The sequence below is a fragment of the Xiphophorus maculatus genome, chromosome 22 (genome assembly GCF_002775205.1).
Source record: "Xiphophorus maculatus strain JP 163 A chromosome 22, X_maculatus-5.0-male, whole genome shotgun sequence".
Taxonomy (NCBI): Eukaryota; Metazoa; Chordata; class Actinopteri; order Cyprinodontiformes; family Poeciliidae; genus Xiphophorus; species Xiphophorus maculatus.
The window spans coordinates 1,230,575-1,255,461 of record NC_036464.1 but is presented as its reverse complement, the minus strand read 5'-3'; the positions used below and the strand labels follow the sequence as shown (position 1 = coordinate 1,255,461).

Sequence of the window (24,887 nt, the reverse complement as noted above, 5' to 3'; positions counted from 1 at the left end):
TTGACTGTGTCACATAAACACACAGAGTTTTATAGACATAAAACTGAACATCATCAGCAAAGCAGTGAAACTGGCTATTATATTTGCAAAAGCAGTGAAAACACAGTGGTCCCAGAAGAAACCCTTGAGGAACTCCACAAGTCAGAGGTGTTGTAGCCGTGTGATATTCCAAACACGCCATAGAAAAAACAAGATTTTTGACATATTTGGAACCCCATACAGCTGAAGAACAAGTCCTGTTCCTCAGATATGATTCAAGAAACTATTCAGCTCTTTTAATGCCTACAGAGTGTGACTGCATCGCATCTCATCTCTTATTGTTTCCTCTTTTATTTTGTCTAGGTTAATTTTGTTGATCTCATTTCCAAAGTTGAACGTCTGTGACTAATGTTGAAACTGCATCAAACAAATGAGCAATTAAGCCAACAACCGTGAACCCAACCCACTTAGTCAATGCGTAATAACTCATAGCTCAAGTGATTAAACAATCACTGAAGCCAACAAAGCCTATATGTTAGATTTATTATTATGACTCAGCTGTCGGGATGTTTTTAGACTTTTTATTGAAGATGGCAGCAGATGAGCATTTCAGAGAACAGATTTACCCAAACACACATGAAGCCTCCATTACATGCTCTGAGGAAGTTATAGTAGCACTTCAGGAGTCAGATAAGAGATGATCAGAGTTCATGCGTCTGAAAACCAAAAAAACATGAAGCCCTGAAAGGGGGCGGGGCTTCTGTCTACGGCAAGTTTTCCCCTCCGCGTCTCAGAGATTCAGCCCAACATGCCTGAAGCATGACGGCAAACTGGTTGAGCTGGGTGAGGAGAAGAGGACGGAGGACAAGAGGCATGTAAGAGAAAAGTTTTCTTTCAAACTCCCAGCTGGAAACATGGAGAAAAGCGCGACGCAGCAGTGGAGAACAAGTCTCTGAACGGGGAGGAGGATGGTCGCAAAGTTTAACCTCCGCAAAGCCTGACGAGGAAATATAACAGAGGTGAGTTTAAGACAAAAAACCGCAGGGTGGGACTGGTTGCTGCTGAATAAAACCGCTATGTATCGTTATTAATGTGTAAATATGGCGGTCCTGTTTCTGTTTTAGCTTTAATTCTTTATTTATTTAGCTTTATAAACGAACTTTGGATAAAGAGTCACTTTTACTCCAAAATCTGCTGTTTACTTCTATTAGCTATCTATTTTCTTCTTATTCACTTTATGAAAATTGATACATATTGTTATTGTGACGTGCTTTCTGTCACACTGCTCGGTTTCACGGTGAACCTAGAAATGGAGACTTTTGGCCAGAGGGAGGAGCCGCGCCCAGAACCATCTGCCTTGTCTCCTGGGGTTGGACTCAACTTTCTTCCCTTTTTATTCACATTCCAACCTAAAGCTATTCCAGCAGATCCACAAACAAACAAACAAACAAACAAAAGAGTTACGAGTTTTACTATATATATAAATGTGATATATTCTCCGACTTGCAGGGTATTTCCTGAAGTCTTCTTCGCCCAATAACTGTGATTATGATTATAATGGTAGCGGCAGGACAGGTATTAGTTATTAAAAATAATGTATTTAATTATTTACTTCTTAACCTTTTGATTTGCTAATTTTAAGATGGAGCTGAAAATGTTATTACTATTATCCTTATTGGTTGATTTATTGATTTTGTTTTTAATACTCGTGGCCCAAAAAGAAAAACATGACAAATATTATTATTATTATTATTATCATTACATTTATGTGGTATTATTATTAATATTGTTGTTGCTGTCTTAATAATAATAATAATAATAATGGTGGAAGCAGCAGAGGTAGCAGTTCTTTAAATGTTATTTTATTATTTATTATTATTATCATTTTATTTACCTACGTATTGGCTAATTTTAAGATGTAGCTGAATCTGTAATTATTATCATTATTAATGTATCAATAAGGTGTCATTTTTATCTTATTGTTATTATAATGTATTATGATAATTATTATTAGTATTGGTAGTAGCAAAGTATTATTATTATTGTTATTATTATTATTACTATTATTTGTAGAAGTAATATTAATGTAGGTGTTATTATTACAAGATATTATTTTCTATTACTATAATATATAATTATGTAATACTACATATAAATGATGTAATCATGTTTCACTCAGTAGTGGTATTGTTGTTGTGACAGTGGTGTTGGTAATGGTAGTAGTTAATTAAATGTCTTATATAATTAGTTTTTTACCTTTATTTTTGTTTATTTTTATTTTGTGTATGAGTCATATGTATAGTTAAATATTTAATCACTATTTAATACATAATCATTAGTTATTTTGTATTATTTGGTGCTGGTAAGGGTGTGTTAATGATTTATTTATGATGATAGCAACTTATTACTTTATTTTTATTTCTATTTTATTGTCATTATCATAGGACTATTTAGAATAACAACAAGAGTTAATGTTTTTCTATTACAATCATCATTATGTGGTGGTGTTTTGTAATTTTTTAATGAACTAAATGACAAATCAAAGCATATCTTATTATTTTGGCCTATATTAGACGTGTCACTCTTACTGTAATTCTGAATTATTGTATGTTTTGGTTTTTGTGTTTACATGTAAAGTCTAGTATCTCCATCCTTTTCCTACATTCCAAACTCCCATAATTATATTTATTTGTGATCCCAGTCAAGCTAATGTGAAGGTCAGATTCCTGAAGCTTCTCAGTCTTTGTTTTTTTCTGCAGAACTCACGTTTTGCTTGCGATTTTTGGATTTTGACAAACAAATATTTTAAATCTAAGACAGGATGTGATGTAAATCAGCCAAACTGCAATGAATGAGTTATTTATTTTAATTTTTATTCCTGTAACTGCAGTATGGCGCGCCGCTCTCAGTGTTCCTCCGCTGGGGATAACCCCCTGGACCCCAATTACCTCCCTCCCCACTACCGGGAGGAGTACCGCCTGGCTGTCGATGCCCTGGTGGAGGACAGCTTGGACGGATACTATCAGTGCCTCCAAAACGTGGACGTGGTGGACTTCCTGTCCCCGGCTGAGATCCAGTACATCCAGAGCGTCGTTCAGCCTCCGAAGCAGAGCATCCTCTCTGAGCAGCAGTTCCTGGACAGCGAGGGAGAAGGCTCCTCGGACACCTACTGGCCCATTCACTCCGACCTGGACGTCCCCGGTCTGGACCTCGGCTGGCCTCAGATGCATCACTTCATTGAGCCCACAGAGGTCACGACCCTGGTTAACCCCCCGGAGCCGGACATGCCGAGCATCAAGGAGCAGGCCCGGCGGCTGATCAAGAACGCCCAGCAGGTTGACCTCTCTCAAACCTTCTTCACCTTCCTTTCAAAGCGTCCCACCTGTGTTGTATTTTTAACTATCATCTCATTCTCGGCTTCTCTCTGCTCAGGTCATCGCTATAGTGATGGACATGTTTACTGATGTCGACATATTTGCGGATATTCTCAACGCCGCTGGGAGGAGAGTTGCTGTCTACATCCTGCTGGATGAGCAGAATGCTGATCTCTTTGTTAACATGGTGGCCAACTGCAGAGTCAATCTGCAGGCCTTCCCAGTGAGTACAACTTCTTATGCATTTTACTGAAAAAATACATTTTGCTGCAAATAAAGCAATAATGCATGACTTAAAACAGTTCAAGGTTATGCTTCAGTTGTTTAAAAGACATCCTTTATGCGCCTGCTGCAGACAGGGAGTGGAGCTTCACACGCACTGACACACAAGCACATTGCTTTTTGGTCTTTTCATGGAAATTTTTCTCACAATCATGTATTTATCATGCCACCGGCTCTGTTGCCTAGTGCTGTTTCCAAAATAATGGTGCGGAAAAGCAGAAGTATTGCGGTTAGCATAGCTGTTGGTAGATAGTTTCACAATCCAAATAAAGGAACTTTATCAAGCTTTTCTTTACACTATAATCCATGAACTTTCAGGTGAATTAACTGTAGAAATAAAGTAGTTTGTCAGTATTTTTCCTTTTTCTTATGTAACCGATTTAAATCAGGTTAACAGCATATATTAGCATTGCTAGAGGGAACAGTGCTAATATAGCTCTACCTCCTAACTTAGCTCGCAGCTCAAAACATTATCACATGCATGACCTGCTGATTATTAATGATATGACTGGATTTGATGTGTCCTGCAGTTCCTACGCTTGAGAACAGTATCTGGAATAACATATCAGTGCCGCTCTGGGAAATCCTTCAAAGGCCAGATGATGGATCGCTTCCTGCTAACCGACTGCAGAGCTGTGCTGAGTGGAAATTACAGGTGGGCTCCTTTAAATCCAACATAGAGATATCCCAGTACAGATGTGTAAAAAAGCCTTAAAATGAATCCATCTTTTGTTGCAGCAGCAAAAATCTTGTCATGCAAAGAAAGTTTCTTGTTTCTTGAAAGTTTCTATATTTGTTTCCCTTTTCTAGCAGTTAAATGCTTCGATGCAATGATGTCATGCATTCTTAACAAGCTTCACAGGCCCTCAGCATCACTCCACCTCCCACAGTGGGGTCCCATCTGTAGTTCTTTATCATAGATTGGAGTGTTTGTTGATTAAAATCTCAAATGTCCTCTGACTAAAATAGCTTCCTGTCGATGTGTTTTGTTTAGTATTTAATGGTTGCTATGGAGACTTGCAAACAAAAGCCTTGTTTGTTACTGATGTGGTTGTTTCAAATTAAAACTAAAGGCTTTCTGTTATTCACTATGTAGGTATAGGTAACATTAGTTCAAAAACAAATGAATACATCGAAATAAGGAATATTATTGAATTTAAAAAGTGAAACCAACATTCGATAGATTATACATGGTGATTCATTTCAAGCTTTTATTTCTGGAAGGTTTTATGATTATAGCTTACAGGAAATGGAAAAACCCTATATTCAGATTCTACATAAGTTTGGACACGAGACCAATAAAAAACAGGTGTCTTATTAGAGACAGGGTGCAGCTGTGAGAGGAGACCAGGCCAGCAGGCTGAGTGAAAGAGAGACATAAATAGAAAGGAGCTGGAGAGGAAATAAATAACAACGGGGAAACACTGAGGAAGAGAAAGAAAAACTAAGCTGAGTAATAAACAAGAATAAATTTAGCAGAAAACAACAAAGGGGATTAAAGATATATAGGCTAAGCAAAAATAAACACACAAACACAGAAAAAACCCAAATACCCTCCAGATATGACAGAAACTTCATTTCTTCACTTTAGATTAAGCTACGATCATCAAAATGTAGAGAAATAACTCCTAAGATGTAATTAGCCATTGTTTGGTCTTTCCCATATTGGTGAACAATATATAGAAGTAAAGAGCTGCTGGGAAACAGAAAGTCACAGTTTACAAGTTAAAATGACAAAAGTCCAAATTATTATTTATTTATTAGCAATTATTAGAGGTTTGCACAATTTTCTTAAAAATAACCCCTTAATGTGGGATTTTCTCCTCTGAATTTATGTACTCCAATTTAATATCGAAAGGTTAAGCTCCAACAATAAAAGATTGATCTACTTCAGGGCTTTGTGCACATCTTTATAAGTGTGAAGGCTGCTGTACTCTTATTTTTAAGTTTGTCTCTAAGATGATAACCCCATCTGGTTGTTGTCTTCCTCCAGCTTCATGTGGTCTTTTGAGAAGCTGCACCGCTGCATGGCCCACCTCTTCCTTGGACAGCTGGTGACCACCTTCGACGAGGAGTTCCGGATTCTCTTCGCTCAGTCGCAGCCGCTGAATGTTGAGAACATGCTTGCTCAGATGGAGGATTTAAAAGTTTTACAAAAGAGAGAATTTCCCAACGAAAGCACTTCACTGTACAGAGAGCCTAAAAGATTCCTGACTCTGGACATTCCTTCTGATGACTGGGGAGGACATCCGTATGATGATCAACTCGATGGGAATTTGAGGATTATGGCTCTAAAGAGGCAGGGGTCTCTTCGCGGCCCTGCAGATATGTATAATAGGTTTGGTTCCCAACAGTCACACATGGACCCCGGTTTTGACCAGGGTCCTTCACGGCATTTGATGACAGATAATCCTGCCTTAAAGCGTCACTCTTATACTGAAGATGTTCCTGGCAGATACTCATTCCCATTAATGCCACAACATGGAATGCCAGACTCTGAACCAAGGGGAAAACCTTTTCATAGGGGCCAGCAGCCTTTTCCTGGACCAGGACCAGGACCAGAAGAAGACTACAGCAGCTATGATAAGTTCTGGAACCAAGGCTATCTGCCTGAACAGTACCCTGTACCAGCTTTACAACAGGAAGTACCACCAGAATTTGATCCTATTCTTAACTATTTATCATCCACCAGAAATCTAGATATTGATCAAGGCACAGATAAACTACAACCACCAGTGGATTTTTCATTTACTTCCCCTCAACCCAAAAGACTGGGAGTAGGGCAGCCATATGCCTGTCAAACCTCTCCAACGCCTTCCAACTCTGCCGATCAGAAGCCTTTCTTCCATGACCTTACTTTGAACCGCAAGGATCCCACTGTGAAACAGAAGCTGAGAAATTGGAGAATTGGCTCATACCTTAGTACATATGATAATCCAGAGGAAGAAGGCCTGCCAATGGTGCCAACTCAGCCGACAGACACTTTTGAGGAACCTCTGAATCCCATCCAACAAACGGCCCAGCTACCAGGTCTACCAGCTTCTAAAATACCCAATGTCAAAGAGTTTAAGGTTACCACTGTACCTAGAGTCAGCCAAATGCCTGGCTTTGCCAGAGCAGTCACACAAGAGAAATTGAAGAAAGTTCTGGATGACCCTGTTCCAGTGGTGATAGAAACCAAAACCACACCAGCATCCTCTGAAACCTCCTACACAGCTGAAGAGAGAAAAACTGAGGAGGAGGACCAAAAACAGCCAATTAGCACAGGGCTTCAAAGGGATGACTCTTTCAAGAGAAAATACAATCCAGGGGGGCTAATAACCTCCAGATTAAGGTCTTCCTTGATTTTCAGCTCCCTGGACCAACAGACCCCTCAAGAAACTACTACTGCAGACCAAGACGATGAGGGAGGTGACAAAACCAAAACCGAACAGGCCAAACTCCCCCTTGTTTCACAGGTTTTGGGGCAAAGGAGATCTACTGCAAGAGAACCTTTCGAGTGGAATCGTTACATAAAATCCACTTTGGAAACACTGAGACCTGCTGATGTAAGCAAAAAAGAGGAGGATAAAGACACATCAAGGGGTAAACATTCCCAAGACCTTGCAGATACCCTGGAGGCAAAGGAGGTCATAAAACCAACAGATGTAGAGCAAGATAATGTTTCACTATTGATGCCTCAAGTCAAGCTCCCTAAACTAAAGGCACCCAAAACTGATCAACCGGTACAACCGACTGAACCTCTGCTCACTGATGTAGATATGAATGATCCAGATAAGAGGCTCATGTTTTTCAAAGAGCTGGCAGCAAAACGTAAAGCTGCTAAAGCTACAGAATCTCAAAAGGAAAAAGAAAAGGCAGAGTTAAAACCGCAGTCAGAGGTCAAAAACATGTCAATTTGCCAGAAGGAAGAGTCTCTTCCAAAAAGAACTCCTGAAACTTCAGTTGCTAAAGATTCAGTAAAAAAGCCTAGTGAAAATATCACCAACAAGGATTCCAATATCCCAAAACCTTCTACTGAACTACAAGTCCAGCCTAAGAAAACTGAGCTGGACAGCCAGTCAGTAGCTGGCCTTTCTGTTTCTGCAGAAACAGGTGACCCTCCAAGTAAACCTCTAGAATATCCAACTCTGCCAAATCCTTTTGTTAAAGAAAGTTTGTCAGCATTGATTCCTCAATCTAAGCCAACATCAGTTGAACTGCCTAAAACCGATCAACCGGTAAAAATGCCCAATCCTTTGTTCACATCTCCATATATAGATATGAGCGATCCTGATAATAGGCTCATGTTCTTTAAAGAGTTGGCAGCAAAACGAAAAGCTTCACAAGCTAAAAAGGGAGAAGAGGAGGCCCCAATAAAACCACAGGCAGATCTCCAGAACACGTCAGTGTCCCCGAAGGAAGAGGATCCTCCAAAAGGAACACCAGAAAGCATGGAACCTGCTGTACCAAAGGGTTCATCAGAAAATAGCACTACATTGTCCACAGAGACATCAAACTCAGAGTCATCACCCTCTTTAAAGTCACCCTCTTTGAAGCATGATGAAAATACCAGGAAGCAGGATAGTCTTGTCAAGAATGATCCCAGTACCCTCAGTACTTCTGGAGAACAAGCCCAAGAAGTTTCTGCTGAATCGGCGAAAACAGACTCAGAAAGGCCTTCTGCTGAAGAAACCGAAGCAAGTCAGAGCAAATCATCAGAAAACCCAACTGTATCAGAACTTTCTGTCCAAAAGAACTCACCCAAGCAAGCAAATGTTGCTCACACTGCCGTTTCATCCCATGGTGAAGGCGCTGACAACGGAGAACCTCCTACTTTAGAATGTATTTCAATAATTCCTAGTTTAGGGGAAGGTTCATCATCTACTACTCCCCAAAACACTGAATCAGTTCAGTTAGAAACCAGTATTTGCTGTCCTCCTCTTCCCTCGGAAGCAGAAACTACATCGGACATAGGCTCAGTGCAGATCTCTACCTCTGATACTCCTCCACTTGACTCAGGTTTGAATAACCACCCTGCCACCACAGAAGAGACCTCATTTTCTGATTCTGCCCAAGAAGTGTACAGCTCTGCGAATGTTAGTAGCACAACATCATCAAATATTGATGAAATTAAAGCTCAGGAACCTGTTAGCTCCTCACAGCAAGAGCCCTCCAATGAACATTTACAAACCTCTGATCAAACTCATCTAAATGCTGTTTCCCAATCCGCTTCATCTGAGAACACCTCAGTCGCTGATGCTGCAAATACAGATGCTGTTGTTTCTCCAGACAAAACGACTGCTGATCTGGAGCCAGACAATTTAAATGCCACCACAGAGACAAACAGGAAAGAATCTTTTGCTGGTACACCTTTAGTTGAAGGTGTAGAGAAAAATGTTACTGAATTAGGGCAAGAGGAGTCAGTTGCAAAAGAGTGTGAAGCCCTTAAATCACCTGAAGATGCTGAAGCTCAAACCACATCTCCTGCTGTTTGTCCATCTGTACCTGATTCCACTTTGCCTAGTGAATCTGGTCATGAAGGCTCAGTCGCTGAACCAGATTTGGAAAAGACAGTTTCATCTGTCACAGATGCAGTTGACACCGAACTTGCAGATGTACCTACAGAAACAGGATCACTTGAAAACACAGAGTCTCCTAAAGCCTCACTGTTGGAAAAAAGTGAACTTCCTCAAGAAGTAGCAATACAAACTGCTCCGTCGTCCAACCTCAAGCTAACAGACTTGAACACACCCTCAGCTCCTGAAACATTATCATCTTCCTCAATGTCTGAGCCAGTCCAGTCAGGTTTGGACCCTGAAGCTACGGTATCGGTAACCAGTGTCTCTACAGAGCAAAACTTCTCAGATACAAACTCAATATCCAATGATACTCAACCAAAATCAGAGGAATCTCTTCTTCAGCCAACAGCTCAATCACTGAGCAGCCCAAGTGAAACTACCACGGCAGCCCCCGCTGAAGCTGATTTGCCATGCAAAATATCTGAAACAGTCACTCCTCAAAGCCAAACACTAGAACCAGCTGCACCTCAGGAGAGTAGTAAAAAAGAGGCTGAGTTAGGGGAGACAGATGAGAAAAAGTCCAACAATCTAGAGGACAAAGATAAGAGCCAGCAACCATCCACTGAGGATCCTGCAAGCAGGGAGAAAACGAAAGACCAATCAAAGCAGAGTAACTGCTCCGAAACAACAGAGGTGACATCCAAGCAGCCCAAATCGAGTCAGTCTCGCTACCACTCTTCAACAGTGAATGTGATCACAAGCAGCAACCTCCGAGATGACACTAAGCTGCTCCTGGAGCAGATTTCTGCCCAATCCCAAAGCAGGAACGAAGCAACAAAAGAGTCCCCTGTCACAGACGACGAGAAAGAAGACAAGGCTGACAAAAAGATCAAAAACGAAAAGGAGTTGGGGTACAGGTCATACAACAGGGGGCAAACTAAATCAACTCAGGAGAAGGAGAAGCTATTGGAGAGGATTCAGAGCATGAGGAAGGAGAGGAAAGTTTACAGTCGTTTTGAGGTAGGAATGTGTTACCAGTTTCATTTAGGTATTACATACACATCTGATTGCATATGTAGTAAACAATTTTCTCTGTTTACTTTCTCGTCAACAGATGGCACCTTAGATGGAATCCAAGGGACGTTGAGAAAAGGGAAAGACATTATTTGATTCTGCGAGATGCCTCTTGCTTTTGCCGCAAACAGACTTTCTACGCACAGAAGGTTGAGGGCAACGACGTTGCCTTCACTTACCTTCACCAGATAAAACTACCAGCAGTGCAGAACATTGCAAAGCTGTTCAGCGGCACACCCCATGTTCAGTAACAGATTTGCATCATAATTTTACTTGCAGAAGACATGATCAAAGCTGTATTTACTGACTGCATGGGTAAAGTGCAATGTGTGCAACAGGATTTTTATGTGGTGACGCCTGTTTTTGCCTTTTTACTGCAGCAATGACTAAAGTCAACTCGTTATGTGATCTTATAAAATCTGAAGTAACCAGAATTTGTAAAGCTGGTAAAACTGTACTATAATTTCTTCTGTAATATATTGCTTTCATTCACTTTAAAGAAAACATGATAGATGTTTGTAGATTGTGGAGTTGAAAGAGGTGGATGTGTAGATTACGTCCATGCATGAGTACAAAGAAAATCATAGAACTACCAGAAAGGATCAGCAGACTGAGAGAAAATGTCCCATTAAACTGTTTTTACAACAGTATAGTGGTATTCAGACCAAATGTGATATTTTGCTTATTCAATATGAGAGATGTTGAAATTAAAGGTTATTTTCAAGCTGTAGCTGGTTGTATTAAAAGTCCATTATATATAAATTACTCCCAAATTGCACATTTTTATCTAGATTCTCATTTAATAAGAAACTCTCTTGACACTATTGAGGTGTTTTAAATTATTTGAATCTTCTTGTTGCCTGATGATCATTTTTTACTGAAACCTTGAAGTCCTTGGATGGAAGCTGAATCAATCATGGCGTTTCCTTTGGCGCCATCATGTGGTCAAAATATTTAATTGTTACACAAATCTAAATACTTAGAATTTGCATCCAATCTAGCATACTCTGTCTTCTGTGAATTTTTCATAATTTATCAGCCAGAAACTACAATATCATGCAGACTGATTTGAGACACATAAGTTAGAGAATAATTGTGATGTGGAAGAAAATATGCAAAATACGGTTTGCATGTTTTGCATGCAGCCCCTTTTACCTCTTTACTATGACCCAATGCAACCAGTTATTCTCAGAACTTATTAAATATGGAAAGAGACTTGCTGCATACACTTCAGTGAATAAACATCATCATGAAGAGAAAGGAACTGCAGACAGGTCAGGAGAGGCTGCAGAGATCCACAGCTCAGGTGGAACAACAGAAAAAAACAAATAAACTGACACACTGCTGCCAACAAAACTTGGGGGGTGCGTGTGTGTGTGTGTGTGTGTGTGTGTGTGTGTGTGTGTGTGTGTGTGTGTGTGTGTGTGTGTGTGTGTGTGTGTGTGTGTGTGTGTGTGTGTGTGTGCATGGTTGTTTGTCCTGTCTGTCTCTGTGTTGCCCTGCGATGGACTGGCGATCTGTCCAGGGTGACCCCGCCTCTCGCCTTTTGACAGCTGGAATTAGGCACCAGTATCCCTCCCGACCCCATTGGGATAAGGGTGTAGGAAAATTGATGGATGGATGGATGGATGGATGGATGGATGGATGGATGGATGGATGGATGGATGGATGGATGGATGGAAGCAGCGGGAGCATGACATTCTTGAAAATGTGGACGGGGGATTAATTCAGTTATTTTTTTTTTTGTGAATCACAAAAGCCTTCTATTAGATTTACTTACTTTTCTAAATAATGTTATTAATACAGTAGCAGTTCTTAGAAAACGTAAAATCAACGACCACCCCTCAGCTGTATAATCCAGCCCTGAACAGCTGGATGGCCACTTGGTCATGTGACCTTCGCATTCCGTTCTTTCTACGGAAGCCTGTAGAAGTGTTCGGCTTGGCCCTTCAGACAAAGAACTGCTAACGGTTTTGACAGTTTTGGAGAGACGCCGAGTCGCCGACGAAAACTGTCTTGAAATGTAACTAATTTATAAATATCCGCCTCGCCTACGTATGTTCACAAAATAAAGAAAATGGTAAGGATATTTATTTTTTGTCTTTTTAAGTTTTCTCAGAAGATGAATCGAAAACAGACCGGACCGGAAAAACCCCCTCAAATGCGTCATGTTGACAATAAACACCGTTACACAGCACTACCGGCACTTTCGTTGTTTTTTGTTGCTTTTTGCATAATAGTACATCTTATGTAAGTACTAAATGAATAATTTGTTTTTGCCGAGAGCCATTCAATGACTAACAGGATGTGATCAGTCGCGACGATGATAAAATTATCCGTATGTGTTGTTGCATTTTACATAAATAAAGTAGATTCGTGTCTCAAAAGGTTCTTTCTGTTGCGCAGATTGTAAGTTTCGGCAAGAGAATCATCAATAAGAAGATGAACTGAAATGTGTCTCTTGGTTCCTCCTTTTATACTACCTGCTTTTGTTTGTTTGCTTAAATTAGCATCCGGAATGCAAATGTCAGCAAGTATTATTTATTCAAATTTTATGATTGTAATTATGTTCACTTTAAGCAGTGATCCCATTGCAGTACAGCAGCCACTCTGAGCGATTTGTTTTTCAAACGTGTTGCAACAAGAAAAAACGTGCACATGCATTTTGCATATAAACATATTTTTTGTTAAATTTCATATTTTTTTTCTCATGCAAATGTTTTGTTTCTTTATGTAAAATGAACAGTGTTTAATGTTTGTTTTGGGGATCAAATAATTTTTTTCCTGTTAACAGGCTATTTAGATAAATAGCTCCTTCATCCTTTCGCAGCCACTCTTTTGTCACAGAGCTTCTTTTTCAAAGTATAAAACTGTTAGTCATTCAGCAAATGTTTCACATCAGTGTAGCTGATTTTATTGGGTTAGGGTCGATCGCCAGCTTCCATCTTGTTATATGTCCTTTTCTATTCTCCTTCAGTTGGCTATATAATAGTTTAGTTTCCCACTTTGATCCCAAATGACATGTTTTCTTGGTGTCCAGATTGATGGTGGCTGTTGGGAGCAGGATTGCCTGGAAGACGGCATCCAGTCGGACAGATTGATGCCTGGAGACAAAACCTCTGCAAGAGGACATAAGTTCTCCAACACCTTCTTCGTGGAGACCGGTCCTGGAAATCCCGTCCCTCAGGCCGTCTGCGTGAACCTGGATCCCACCGTCATTGGTACATCTCACCACAATAGGGAGTGATGTAGAAAGACATTGCTTATTTTTCTTTTAGTACTGTCAGCTGATCAAAAAATGAATTACGATCAATCACTATGCCTAACTTTGTGAACTTGAAATATAAATATGCACGCAGTCGTAGTTCTTGCTTGTGAATGTGCAACATGTGAGATATTGAGTTCGTACACATAGATGTTATTCTACATGAGCGCTTCGACCAAACCCCATTCTCTTTCAGTTCTGGGACCATCATGGTTTTCCGGTTTTAAATGCTGCTGCTAACTGTGGCTATAGTCACATCAATTAATTTGCATTACTGTGATAATGCATTAAAATGTTCTAATCACATGCACTGATATTGACAGTTCTACTTTTTATGCACTTTCAGACAACCTTTTCTTAAATACTTATTCTCTCTGTTAGATCAAGTTTTGTTGTTTTTTGTTGTCTATTTAGCTTTTTTTCTTGTTGTTTTAGGATTATTTTACAGTTACTAACATCTGGTGTGAATTTAATGTCAAGACCCCTGTAAGAAGTGTTGAAGCTGAGAAACGGTCTAGATACTTTTTTTAAATGTATAATGTGTTTCAATATTTCCAGCAGATGTGAACCAGATGCTGGTGGTTAAAGAAGAAGCCCCAGAAGATGAAAAACCTAATGTGGACCTGAGTGACCTTAAGCTCTGCCACATAAAGGAGGAAGAGGAGAGAGTCTGTATCAGTCAGGAGGAAGAGCTGTTCAATGTGAAGGAGGCGATGGAAAGTACCATAAAGAATGAGGATGATAAACAGTCCCCTCTGCTCTCACAGCTTTATCAAAACCAAATTAAAAACAGAGAACCTCCTGAAGAAAACAATGGAGGAGAATCCATCAAGACAGAAGATCATGAAGATGGTTACAACTCCTTAGAGCCTGAAGACACCAAGAAGGATGAAGAGGACGATGATTTAAAGCATCGTGTCTCTGAGATGAAACACTTGGACTATGGACTGAAAACTGAGGACATGGACAATGACTGGAAGGAGAGCAGAGCGCCTGAGTCAGATGGGAACCAAGCTAACAAACCAGATTCAGAAACAGAGTCTCGAAGCTCGTTGGATATTAAGAAATGTGCTACAGAGTACAAAAATGTTGACTCACAAAGGAAGGTCCAAACTGGAGAGAAATTTAACTGTGAAGACTGTGGAAAAACATTTATTAGAAAACAGAATTTAAGTAGGCACATGAAAAGCCACACAGGGCAGAAACCTTTCTGTTGTGATCTCTGTGGACACAAATTTAGCGAAAAATCATATTTAACCGCACACATGAGAATCCACACAGGTCAGAAACCTTTCTGTTGTGATATCTGTGGGCATAGATTTAACCAAAGAGCACATTTAATCATGCACATGAGAATCCACACAGGGCATAAACCTTTTTGTTGTGATGTCTGTGGACATAGATTTAGCCAAAAAGCAAATTTAATTATGCATATGAGAATCCACACAGGAGAGAAACCTTTCTGTTGTGATATTTGTGGGCATAGATTTAGCCAAAAATCATATTTAACCAGACACATGATAATCCACACAGGACAGAAACCTTTTTGTTGTGATATCTGTGGACATAGATTTAGCAAAAAAGCACAATTAATCTCACACATGGAGATCCACACACGACAGAAGCCTTTCTGTTGTGATGTATGTGGAAACAGATTTAGCTATAAATCATACTTAAAGACTCACATGAGAATCCATACAGGACAAAAACCGTTCTGTTGTGATATCTGTGGACACAGATTCTTCCAAAAAGCCAATTTAAACAGACACATGGTGATCCACACAGGACAGAAACCTTTCTGTTGTGACCTCTGTGGACATAGATTTTTCCATAAATCACAGTTAAACACACACATGAGAATACACACAGGACAGAAACCGTTCTGTTGTGATATCTGTGGACACAGATGTAACCGAAAAACACTTTTAAACAGACACATGAAAAGCCACACAGGAGAGAAACCTTTCTGTTGTGATATCTGTGGACACAGATGTAGCCGAAAATCACATTTAATCATACATATGAGAATCCACACAGGAGAGAAACCTTTCTGTTGTGAGATCTGTGGATACAAATTTAGACATAAATCAACGTTAAGCACACATATGATAATCCACACAGGAGAGAAAATATCTCTATTATGACTCAAACTGCACAGCTGCTGTTGGCTGTGAAATATTAATGCGTCATCATTCAAGGTGACATCATTCACTTTATTTTGAAGATTCTATTTATTGAACATTTTCAAAGTTATAACAGTCCTGTACAGTGCAGATACAAATTATTTAAGACATGTAGCAAATCCCGAATACATCCACAGCAATGTCCTTCTTAGGTATCACCTTTCAGGCAGTGGTCCATGGAGTTCTCAGGTACTCCCAACACTTTACCAAGTTTTACTGTAAAATGTTTTCCTGATATTAAATCTTAGACTTTCCTGAGAAATATAGTCTGATATCTAGGATTTCCACAAGTGTATTGGGCAATTTAGAGAGGCTCCAGTTGTGTCTTTACTATACATGTACAAAAATATAGAGACATTTTATTAGATATTATACTGAATTTCTCTGAATCCAAATACTTGTGGATAATTTTGAGAGTAAAAGTAAAATTTCCTCCCATATTTCTGTGTTTATTGATATTTTTAACTGACTCTCTCATAATTTTATTAGAATTGGTAGTTTGTATTCAACTGTTGTAGCTTGGCAAAAAAAATGGATACAAAGTGAACTTGTTTGAGACTAGAAGAGTTTTTTCTTATCAGTTAAATCCATAAATCACAGTTAAACACAGAAACGTGTTTCTCTGTCCTGTGTGTACAGGACACACAGGACAGAGACACACGTTTCTGTGTTTAGCAATTGAGGAATTCCTCTCAATTCCTCAAGTGAGAGAGGAAGTGATTCCTCTCAGTTTCATCTGGGATATTGAGAGGAATCATTGTAGTATGTAAATAGTGACTGATCTAAAAGTATTTATGAGATTCCTTCGTTTGTATGTGGTCTATAGGGACTGGAATGTTTAGAATTGTCCTCCGTCCCATAGATCGCTAATAAATTCAAAACATTCCAGTCCCTACAGGCCACATACACCAAAGGTCCAGAGGGCAGTGTGAAGGTTGAGCAACACCATGGCTGTTGCAAAGGCCTGGGTTCAGCTCCACCACAAGATTGATCTGATGTACTCCAAGCGTTCCTTGGTTCATTGGCGTGAGGGTGAGGGCATGGCGGACGGAGGATTCTCTGAGGCCAGGAAGGACATGGCTGCACTGGGAAAGGATTATGAGGAGGTTAGAATTGCCACAAAGTTACCTGGAGCAAGTTCTATATAAGTTCTGAAGTTTTTTCACATGGTGTTTAGTTTTGAAGAATTTTTAAATGTTGGCACCACAACCAATTTTTGGATGAATGTTCATGGTTTGAAAATAATTATTTATGTTTGAACTTTACATTCCATTGTGTGGTAAGAAACCTATTTTGTCTTTGTTTGTCCAGTACATGTCTGTGAATCAATAGAAAATTACTTAAAATCTGTTCAGTAAGAATGTAAATACTGTGTTCCTCTTTATGTGATTAAATTGACTCTGGAAAATATTGAAAATGTGATTTTGTGCCTGTTAACAGGAACCTTCTTTAATTCTCTGTAGTGCTTATACTGTGATTGAGTAATATTTATGCATTTTATTCCCCAATAAAAACTAAAGTATTGGAATTGGTTTCCTGCATTTTCATGAACTGAGCAGATTAAATATAAATATTAAATATTCACACAGAAAAATGCTTTCCATTTTTTAAATGTTTTCCACACAAAGTGAACAATGAAGAGGAAACGATGGGACCTGGTTGATTTGATCAGGTCTCCTAAATATATGAAAATTTGCTGTTCATTAGATTTAGTTAACTTTCAGATCTGTCCAAGATTAATCAACTGTTTCTAATGTGAACAAAACAGACTCACTTGTGAAAGAATTTAATATTCTTTATTTTTTAGACTGAAAATTCAGGTCAAACTATACATCTGATTCTTTCCACAGAGTTTAATCTAAATCCTGGGGATCCAGGAGGCCTGAAGGCTGCAGGCTGCTCTGCTTCACCTGGATGAGATGTTGCAGGTCTTTGCTTTCTTGATGGGAACTGGGTCGTACCTTTGCTGCTGATGGTTAGATGTAAGAAAGAGGATGGTGAAATAGATCAGACTCACACATTATAAGTTATAAATTCATCAATCTCTAGCGCCCCACTGAGGATATTTTTATGGAGGGTTTTTTGCAACAAGGTCATAGATTGGCCACAAAATATTAGTTTGTTGTTCCTTAAATTATTGGGTTTTTTTATAAATGTTTTTGGTTAAAACATATGAATGTCAGAAATAATATTTAGGATTACTTTTTCAAAAATAAGATGATGAAAATCTAACCTTGTTAAAACCGATTACTGTCACCTTTAAGTATTTGCATTATATCAACGTGTAATGTAATACTGCCCCCTTGTGGCGATAGAGTGGTTCACAAGTCAAGTTAGGACACTCCAGGAAATGCTATCATAGATTCACAATATAAAAAATAACACTAAATTATACAAATCTATTCTTTATGAATGTGAACAAATATATAAGAATATTTATTTAGTAAATTATTTTAAAGGTTACTCATGGAAAAATGACTTTGGGTGAAACTATTGATAAATGGCATCTGAATGCAGCTGGTTGCACAGGATTTTATATAAAGGGAAAAGACAAATAGGAGCAAAATCCACAGGCACACTTTAAATATTTTTACATTTAATTTAATTATGCATTATTTTATGTTTGTTTATCCCATAAAATACTTTTATTTTTATAGATTTAATTTGACAAAATGTAAAAAGGGTAAATTTCTTTTTGTTTCTGCATATTTCATGCAGCTTTGTGTAGAATAATTATAACTTTTCTGGATGATTTGTTGATTTTTAAAATTTGACACTATAACCAAGTAAGCCCAGCTCCCCTGTAATAACACCAAATGCTGGTTTTGAAAGACTTAACGCAGAGAAACGGGACTTGCTGTACTTTTCAGTTCTTCTCTTGTGAAACAGATTAACAGGCTCCCAGAGTGAATAAATTCACCGTTCAGTCACATGTCTCAGAGGGTTGATTGTGAAAGAAGATATGTTACGTTTCATAACAAACAGAAGGCCTCTTGTCTAAAAATGTCACTTTGCGTGTCACCAACATCTTAATAAGCTTGGACTGAATCACACTAATCTATAAAGACCTGCTCTGCCTGAAATACCTCACATCTGAAGGGAATACTTGGGCTCGTTTAGATTAGTTCTCCAGAGTTTCTAATCATTTATTTTTGTTCAACACAAGCTTTAAAAATGCCTTCCACCCTGAGGGCGGCGTTCCACATCTCAGCGTTCGGCTGGTACACTTTCATTGTGAATTATCTGGCAGCAAAGGATGGAGAGGAGCTACCTGCAGGACTCTTCGTCTATGGAGGACCATGGAAGTACCTCACCTTCCTGAACTTGGTGAGCACGATTAGCAGTGATGACTGTGGTGAATATGTCGTACAGGTGAAGCTGAATAATTTTGCTGGTGTTTTCTCAGTTATTGCAAATGATGTTCTTTGGCCTGGCAGCAGTGAACGATCTCCAACCAGGGAAGAAGGCAGAGAGCGTGCTGAACAGATGGAAAGACCTCCTCTTCTCCGTCTTTGCCTTCCCTGTAGGGACGGTGAGAAAATCCTGCCACTGAATTCATCTTTTTTATTTATTTACTAAACTATTTTATAATTAAAAAAGGCAGTTCTTTATTAATATTTGCATTTAAGGTCTAATCTCGTGTATTGATTTCTCTACAATATGTAAAATCAAGAAGTGAATAACTCATAACTTTCCATATTTTTTATACTCAGTTCAGTTTAGTATGAGAGCAAAATGTTTTACACCTTTGTGTCATTTTGAGTGGAAATAAATGTGAGTTCTTACCTGAAATTGTTTGTTTATAAATATATTTCCTGCTACATTTTAACGTTTTTGGGTCCAGTTGTGGTTCAGCTTTGTATATTTTCTAACAGATAGTCTCAAATATTCCTGAAACATAATCTGATACACAGCTGCTCTGTGCTGCACTGTTGGTGTGAGAGGATTTTCCTGCGTGTTCTCAGGTTCTGGTGTCCAGTTGATTCAGTTTTCAGAAACATTTCTTCCAGCAGTCTGGACATTTGTCTTCTTTCTCTGACAGTATTGACTCAGGCCTTTAAGTTCTTCTCAGAAAGCAAAAGTTTTCTCTTTCCATTACTCATCAAAAAGTGGAACCTCCAATCAACAGTACAAGTAGCCTGCTGCTGATGTTTTATGGTTTGGGGAAATTTCCCTCTGCATCTTGCAGTCAGTCTGTCTGCAGGACAAACTTTTGCATGCCAACCAGATCTGGGTATGTTGGCCTTTTAAGGTTAACTTTAAGCTCTTTAAATGCCACCAGACTCTTAAACTCCTGCAATCTACTTACTGAAGGTTTCATCCGGCTGCTTGGATCTCAGCACAATGTTCTGTTTCATTTCAGAATCACAGAAAGCTAACTGTCTAATGGGTTTAAACAGAGAAACTCTTATTCCAAATGTTTTACACCTCTGTGTCATTTTGATTTGGATTAAATATAGGGGTGTCCTAATTTAATCCTGACCTGAAATAGCTTTTTTATAAACACAGAAATTAAAAAAAAAAGTATTTATATGAGCAATTTGGATAAACTGATTAACCTGACAGTCATGTTTTTGGACTGTGGGAGGAAGAACCCAGAGATAACATGTTATGATTTTTACTCCATAAGTTACAATCATAACAAGAAAAATTGTGTTTTAATGTGTTCTACTACTATAAAATAATAAAATATGTTAAAAAAGTAGTACTCTGCACTAACTGTGGCCTCTGAATCCCTGTAGTTTGTGGTCGTGTTCTTCTGGACGGTCTTTGCCTATGACAGAGAGTTAATCTACCCAGCAACCATCGATGCCTTCTTCCCTCCCTGGATAAACCACGCCATGGTATCTATTCTGCTTTATTTCCTTTCTATCTGGTTTTCCTGACCTAACCTCGCTGTGCTCACTGTGCCTCTGCTCCGGTGTTTTCACAGCACACATCGATCCTTCCTGTTTTGCTTGGAGAAGTGCTGGTGCAGCCTCACACGTACCCACAGACGAGGCATGCCCTGGCAGCGCTATCAGTCGTGGGCTTGGCTTATTTATCCTGGTGAGCGCTGAGTCAGCTGTTACTGTAAACACGTCCAGAGCTCCGGAGTGAAACCGGTTTGGCTGCATGTGAAACTGGGGTCACTGTGGCGCAAAGTTAGGTTTCTTCCCAGCTGGACGGGATTTTTCCTCCCATTTTCTATCTCGGAGGAACGTCAGGTCAAAACTCAGCACTTAGACTTCAACATAAATCAATAAATGTTATTCATTAATATCTGAAAATAACTGACCAAAAAAGCTGGGGCTGAAACAATTGATCGGATTAATCCTAATCAATTAATTACTAATCTACTAAAGAGTATAAAGACTCATAAAAGGTAAATTTGCTGAAAAAACAACATAATAAAAGCTGCAATTGAACTAAAACTGTACAAAAATATTTACAATAAGAAGTAAAAACCTTTCTGTCTGTAAAAATTTTCCTTAAACGGCAGTTTAGCTTCACCAAATTCTGTAGAAAAAAATATATTAAGCATCTTTTTCTATGCAATTATTAATCATTTAATCCTAAAAAATAATCACCAGATCAGCCATACACGGTACTGATGTTATTCATCAGTACCGTGATGAATAACATCGAATAACATGTGAAACGCTCAGCTCAGAAAGTGCTGAGCGTTTCACATGTTGATGTTAAAATCCTGTTACAGCTAAAAAAAAAACCTAACAGTCGTGTGTTTTTGGTTATTGGAGGAAAGTGGAGTACCAGGAGAAAACCTAAGCATGCCCAGGAGAACATGAGAAAGAGATGCAGACAGAGCGCAGACTGGGATTCAAACCTGGCGGCCGCGTGCTACCATCTCATCTCAGAGCGAGAAACATCATATCCTCTCTTTAACCTTTCAACTTGTGATCAGAAGACTGTTTTTAGGTCACAGAAATGTTGCAGAACTGCTTTAAAAGTCAGTTTGTTTCGGCTGCAACTAACAGTTACTTTAATAATCAATTATTCTGATGATTAATTAATTATTCTGATGATTAATTGATTTTTCTGATAATTAATTGATTAATTGGGTAAAAAAATTGACACATTCTTCAGGTTTTTCATTTAAACACTTAAGCCTTTTTCATACAATTTTAGAAGAACATTAGAAGATGCAAATAATTTAACATCTTTTCTTTTTACTTTTTAAAGTAAGAAAATAAATGCTTTACTGCCTAAAAGCATTCCGTTAGTGAGCGGTTGATAATCCTTCTGACATCAACATGTGAACATCTCAGCCCTTCTACCTGGCGTAGCATCAATACAGCGTACGACTGATCTGGTGATTTGATTTTGGATTAACTGATTAATAATTGGAGAGCAAAAGGTATTTATGAGGAGCAGGAGAAGCTAAAACTGAACAGGAGTTTTGAGTAGAACAGATTTACAGAAAAGGGTTTTTTTTTTTATCTAAATGCATAATTTATATATTTTCTGTGCAGTTTCCCACTGTGTTGTTCTTTCAGCAAACTGCCTTTTTTAGAACCTGATTAACAATTAATCAATTATTTAATTAGTTGGTGGATATTTCAAAAATCAATCCATCACGATTAATCTGATTAATTGTTTCAGCCCAAAATCAAGCAGGTTTTAAAAAAAATCCGTCTTTGCTTGAATCTTAATGTGTAAGAAATGCATCAGTCTTTGAACCATCAGCAGCAACGTGATCTGGAGGATAAACGCTTCTTTTCAACCTTTTGATAGGAAGCAAAACGTCTTCCTCTGTGTTTCAGTGGACAAACCAGAACCACAAAGCTTGATGCAGATTATTTTTTTATTATTAAGCTGCAGTTTTTTGTAAATACTTACATAAGATAGTGCGAGATCACCAAACACCACAAATAAACCTTAAAAAAACATTTTTTCCCCCCCCTGCTTGTCGATTCTTCAGGATCGTGTGGATTTATCTGGCTGTGGGAGTTTGGGCGTATCCCCTCCTCGGACACTTCAGCGCCACTGGCCTGCTGGGCTTCTTCTTCTTCAACATGGCGGTGGCGTCCCTGCTCTACCTGCTCGGCGACCGGCTCAACAGTCAAATCTGGAGTGAGACGTGTTACATTTATTCATGGCGTTTAGCCTCTTTGTGTGGGTTTCTCCTTTATATCGCTGCTCTTTTGTTTTCTTCATTCCAGGAAAGGACAAAGTGGATTGATTTCTGCACGTCTGAGACAGCTGTACCCCATATAACTACAATTATTGTTTCCAGGTCAACACAAAAATACATGACAAGAATCCAAGCAGCATAATAAATCAGCTTCCACACGCTACAGTCCAGCTGTTTGCTGTGTTTAACTTGATCCCGACTTTCTGTCCATGTCTAACCAGCGTCTGGATCCGGTTTAACCTGAATAAGGTGCCTATTGTTCTGCTGATTGTGGAGCGTCTTGTGAGAAAACAAGTCCAGTCTACAATGCTGAACAGCACTGCAGTGATCTTATCACAAATCTCCAGACATTCCCAGAAACATCGTTGGTTTTGAGTCCATTAGTTTCTCTTTCTTTACCCTCCTGCCAGGTCTCTGAAGGCTTTGAGGTGTTGCAGGTAGTTTGGATCGGCGTCCACCAGTCCGACAGAAAGGATCTTTGCCAGTAAATGCACATCCTCCTCACTCAGGTCATTCTGTTAAAGAGTCATGCACCAAATGTTTGATTGCTTGAGATTTAAATGAAATGGCTGCAGCTGGAAAAATTACTCACCAATATGCTGTTGGAAGAGGATTCAGGAATTTGGGACTTTTGAGACTTTTTTCCCTGTAAACAGCAGTAATCATGTCAGATAACCAGGTTTTATGTTCCTTTGCTGGTTACTTGATTTTGTTAAATTTTCAAAAATATCAAAAGGTTACTCACATCTTTCAGGCCTTTGGAAAAGCAAATTACAACAAAGAGTAATCCGGCAACCACCTGAACGAAAGAAACACACCCGTCAATACCAGAACTACCATTCCTCTCAGAAAAACTGAAACATTTTGAACCTTTACTTACTCCAACCAGCTGCAACATGTTTCCTTCTCAAGCTTCTGTTCTGCTTCTATAGTCAGCCGTGTCTTGGTTTGATCTTTATAAACTCGGCTGCTGCCACCCATCAGGCCACTCTGCGTAAGCCGGCAGGCGAAAAACTCCCTGGCAGAACCTGCAGAACGGGACGAGCCGCATCGCTAGGAAGGCACCTGATGCTGAGTCTTAACAATAAATAGTTAAAATTGTTTGTTACGTAAAGTGTTTGCGTAAACAGCGCCGTTGGAGTGGGAAGAAAACTGTTATTGACAGAAGGTCAGTCACTGCATCACCTCCACCCTCATCTGCGCATCACTAAATACTTGAGAGATTTGTCAATATGACTTTCTGGAGTCTTTAACCTTCATCATATTTTAAAAAGCTTCATTTATTGTTTGCACCGTGAGAATATAAAGGTTTGCTCTACATCTCTTCACTGTTTTCCTGAGACTCGCCCAGCTGCAGCTATGAGGAAGCCGCTCGTCCTGACAAGGAAAACATTTTCATCCTTAAGTTCAAATTGGTCACTGAACACTTTTTTAAAATTAAAAACAAAAATTATTTCCTGGATCTTTTTTACCTGCTGAGCAATTAAATAGGCAAATAGTTGAATTAAATGACTGAGTCAGATTTTTGAAGAAAAGGGGATCTTTGTAGAGCTGAAATGTAAAAAATGATTTTTGTCTTTTTACAAGAAAAGTGTTTAATTTTTGGAATCATTTGTTTTCTGTTTTGTTTATTTTCTGCAATATGAATGATAAATAGGCCATACAGGGGTTAAAATGGACTTTTAATAGCTTCAGGATGTTAATGCACCCAATTAAATAAAAAAATAAAATAAAAATAAGCTAAAATACAGCTATAAAAGACAAAAAGCTAAAAATTGATATTTTATTTCTATAGATATATTGATTTAAAAAATTACAAAAGTGTTCAAAGCTTTAAATTCAGTTGGGTTTGTATAAATCCAGAGAGACGCACTCACGCACCAAGAGGTGAAAACAAAAGCAACAGAAGATTGAATCAGGCGAACTGAACGCTGCTGTTTCTTAATTTATTCACAACCCATAAATTTGTCCACATTTTTTCAGGTTACAATATGTGAATTGTATTACTCTTTTCTTTTCTAATTTTATATAACAGAAAAAAGTGCATAATGGTGAAGTGGAAGAAAAATGATTGATGTTTCAATCTTTCACCAC

General features: G+C 38.8%; 3 protein-coding genes across 7 annotated transcripts; all 3 read left to right on the top strand.

The window, feature by feature from the left end:
- Nucleotides 1-720: 720 nt before the first annotated feature.
- Nucleotides 721-10,940, top strand: LOC102226710 (protein FAM83H-like). The gene is made up of 6 exons (XM_023327606.1): nucleotides 721-998; nucleotides 2,870-3,314; nucleotides 3,412-3,576; nucleotides 4,166-4,290; nucleotides 5,629-10,156; nucleotides 10,251-10,940. The coding sequence occupies exons 2-6, from the start codon at nucleotides 2,871-2,873 to the stop codon at nucleotides 10,260-10,262; spliced, it is 5,274 nt and encodes a 1,757-aa protein (XP_023183374.1). The 5' UTR covers nucleotides 721-998; nucleotide 2,870; the 3' UTR covers nucleotides 10,263-10,940.
- Nucleotides 10,941-11,910: 970 nt separating this feature from the next.
- On the top strand, nucleotides 11,911-16,096 carry LOC106699662 (gastrula zinc finger protein XlCGF57.1-like). 2 transcript variants are annotated; one of them, XM_023326933.1, is made up of 3 exons: nucleotides 11,911-12,290; nucleotides 13,251-13,431; nucleotides 14,037-16,096. In XM_023326933.1, the coding sequence occupies exons 1-3, from the start codon at nucleotides 12,288-12,290 to the stop codon at nucleotides 15,617-15,619; spliced, it is 1,767 nt and encodes a 588-aa protein (XP_023182701.1). In that variant the 5' UTR covers nucleotides 11,911-12,287; the 3' UTR covers nucleotides 15,620-16,096. The 2 variants fall into 2 exon arrangements, with proteins under 2 accessions (XP_023182701.1, XP_023182700.1); XM_023326932.1 differs by having other exon boundaries at nucleotides 14,034-16,096.
- A 104-nt stretch (nucleotides 16,097-16,200) lies between these two features.
- On the top strand, nucleotides 16,201-22,954 carry LOC102226452 (androgen-dependent TFPI-regulating protein-like). 4 transcript variants are annotated; one of them, XM_023326936.1, is made up of 8 exons: nucleotides 16,201-16,764; nucleotides 17,509-17,640; nucleotides 18,825-18,985; nucleotides 19,065-19,190; nucleotides 20,401-20,502; nucleotides 20,592-20,707; nucleotides 22,581-22,732; nucleotides 22,822-22,935. In XM_023326936.1, exons 2-8 carry the CDS (start codon nucleotides 17,631-17,633, stop codon nucleotides 22,839-22,841), a joined length of 687 nt encoding a protein of 228 aa, XP_023182704.1. In that variant the 5' UTR covers nucleotides 16,201-16,764; nucleotides 17,509-17,630; the 3' UTR covers nucleotides 22,842-22,935. The 4 variants fall into 4 exon arrangements, with proteins under 4 accessions (XP_023182704.1, XP_023182703.1, XP_023182702.1 ...); XM_023326935.1 differs by having other exon boundaries at nucleotides 17,509-17,586; nucleotides 22,581-22,954; XM_023326934.1 differs by having other exon boundaries at nucleotides 22,581-22,954.
- Nucleotides 22,955-24,887: the final 1,933 nt, after the last annotated feature.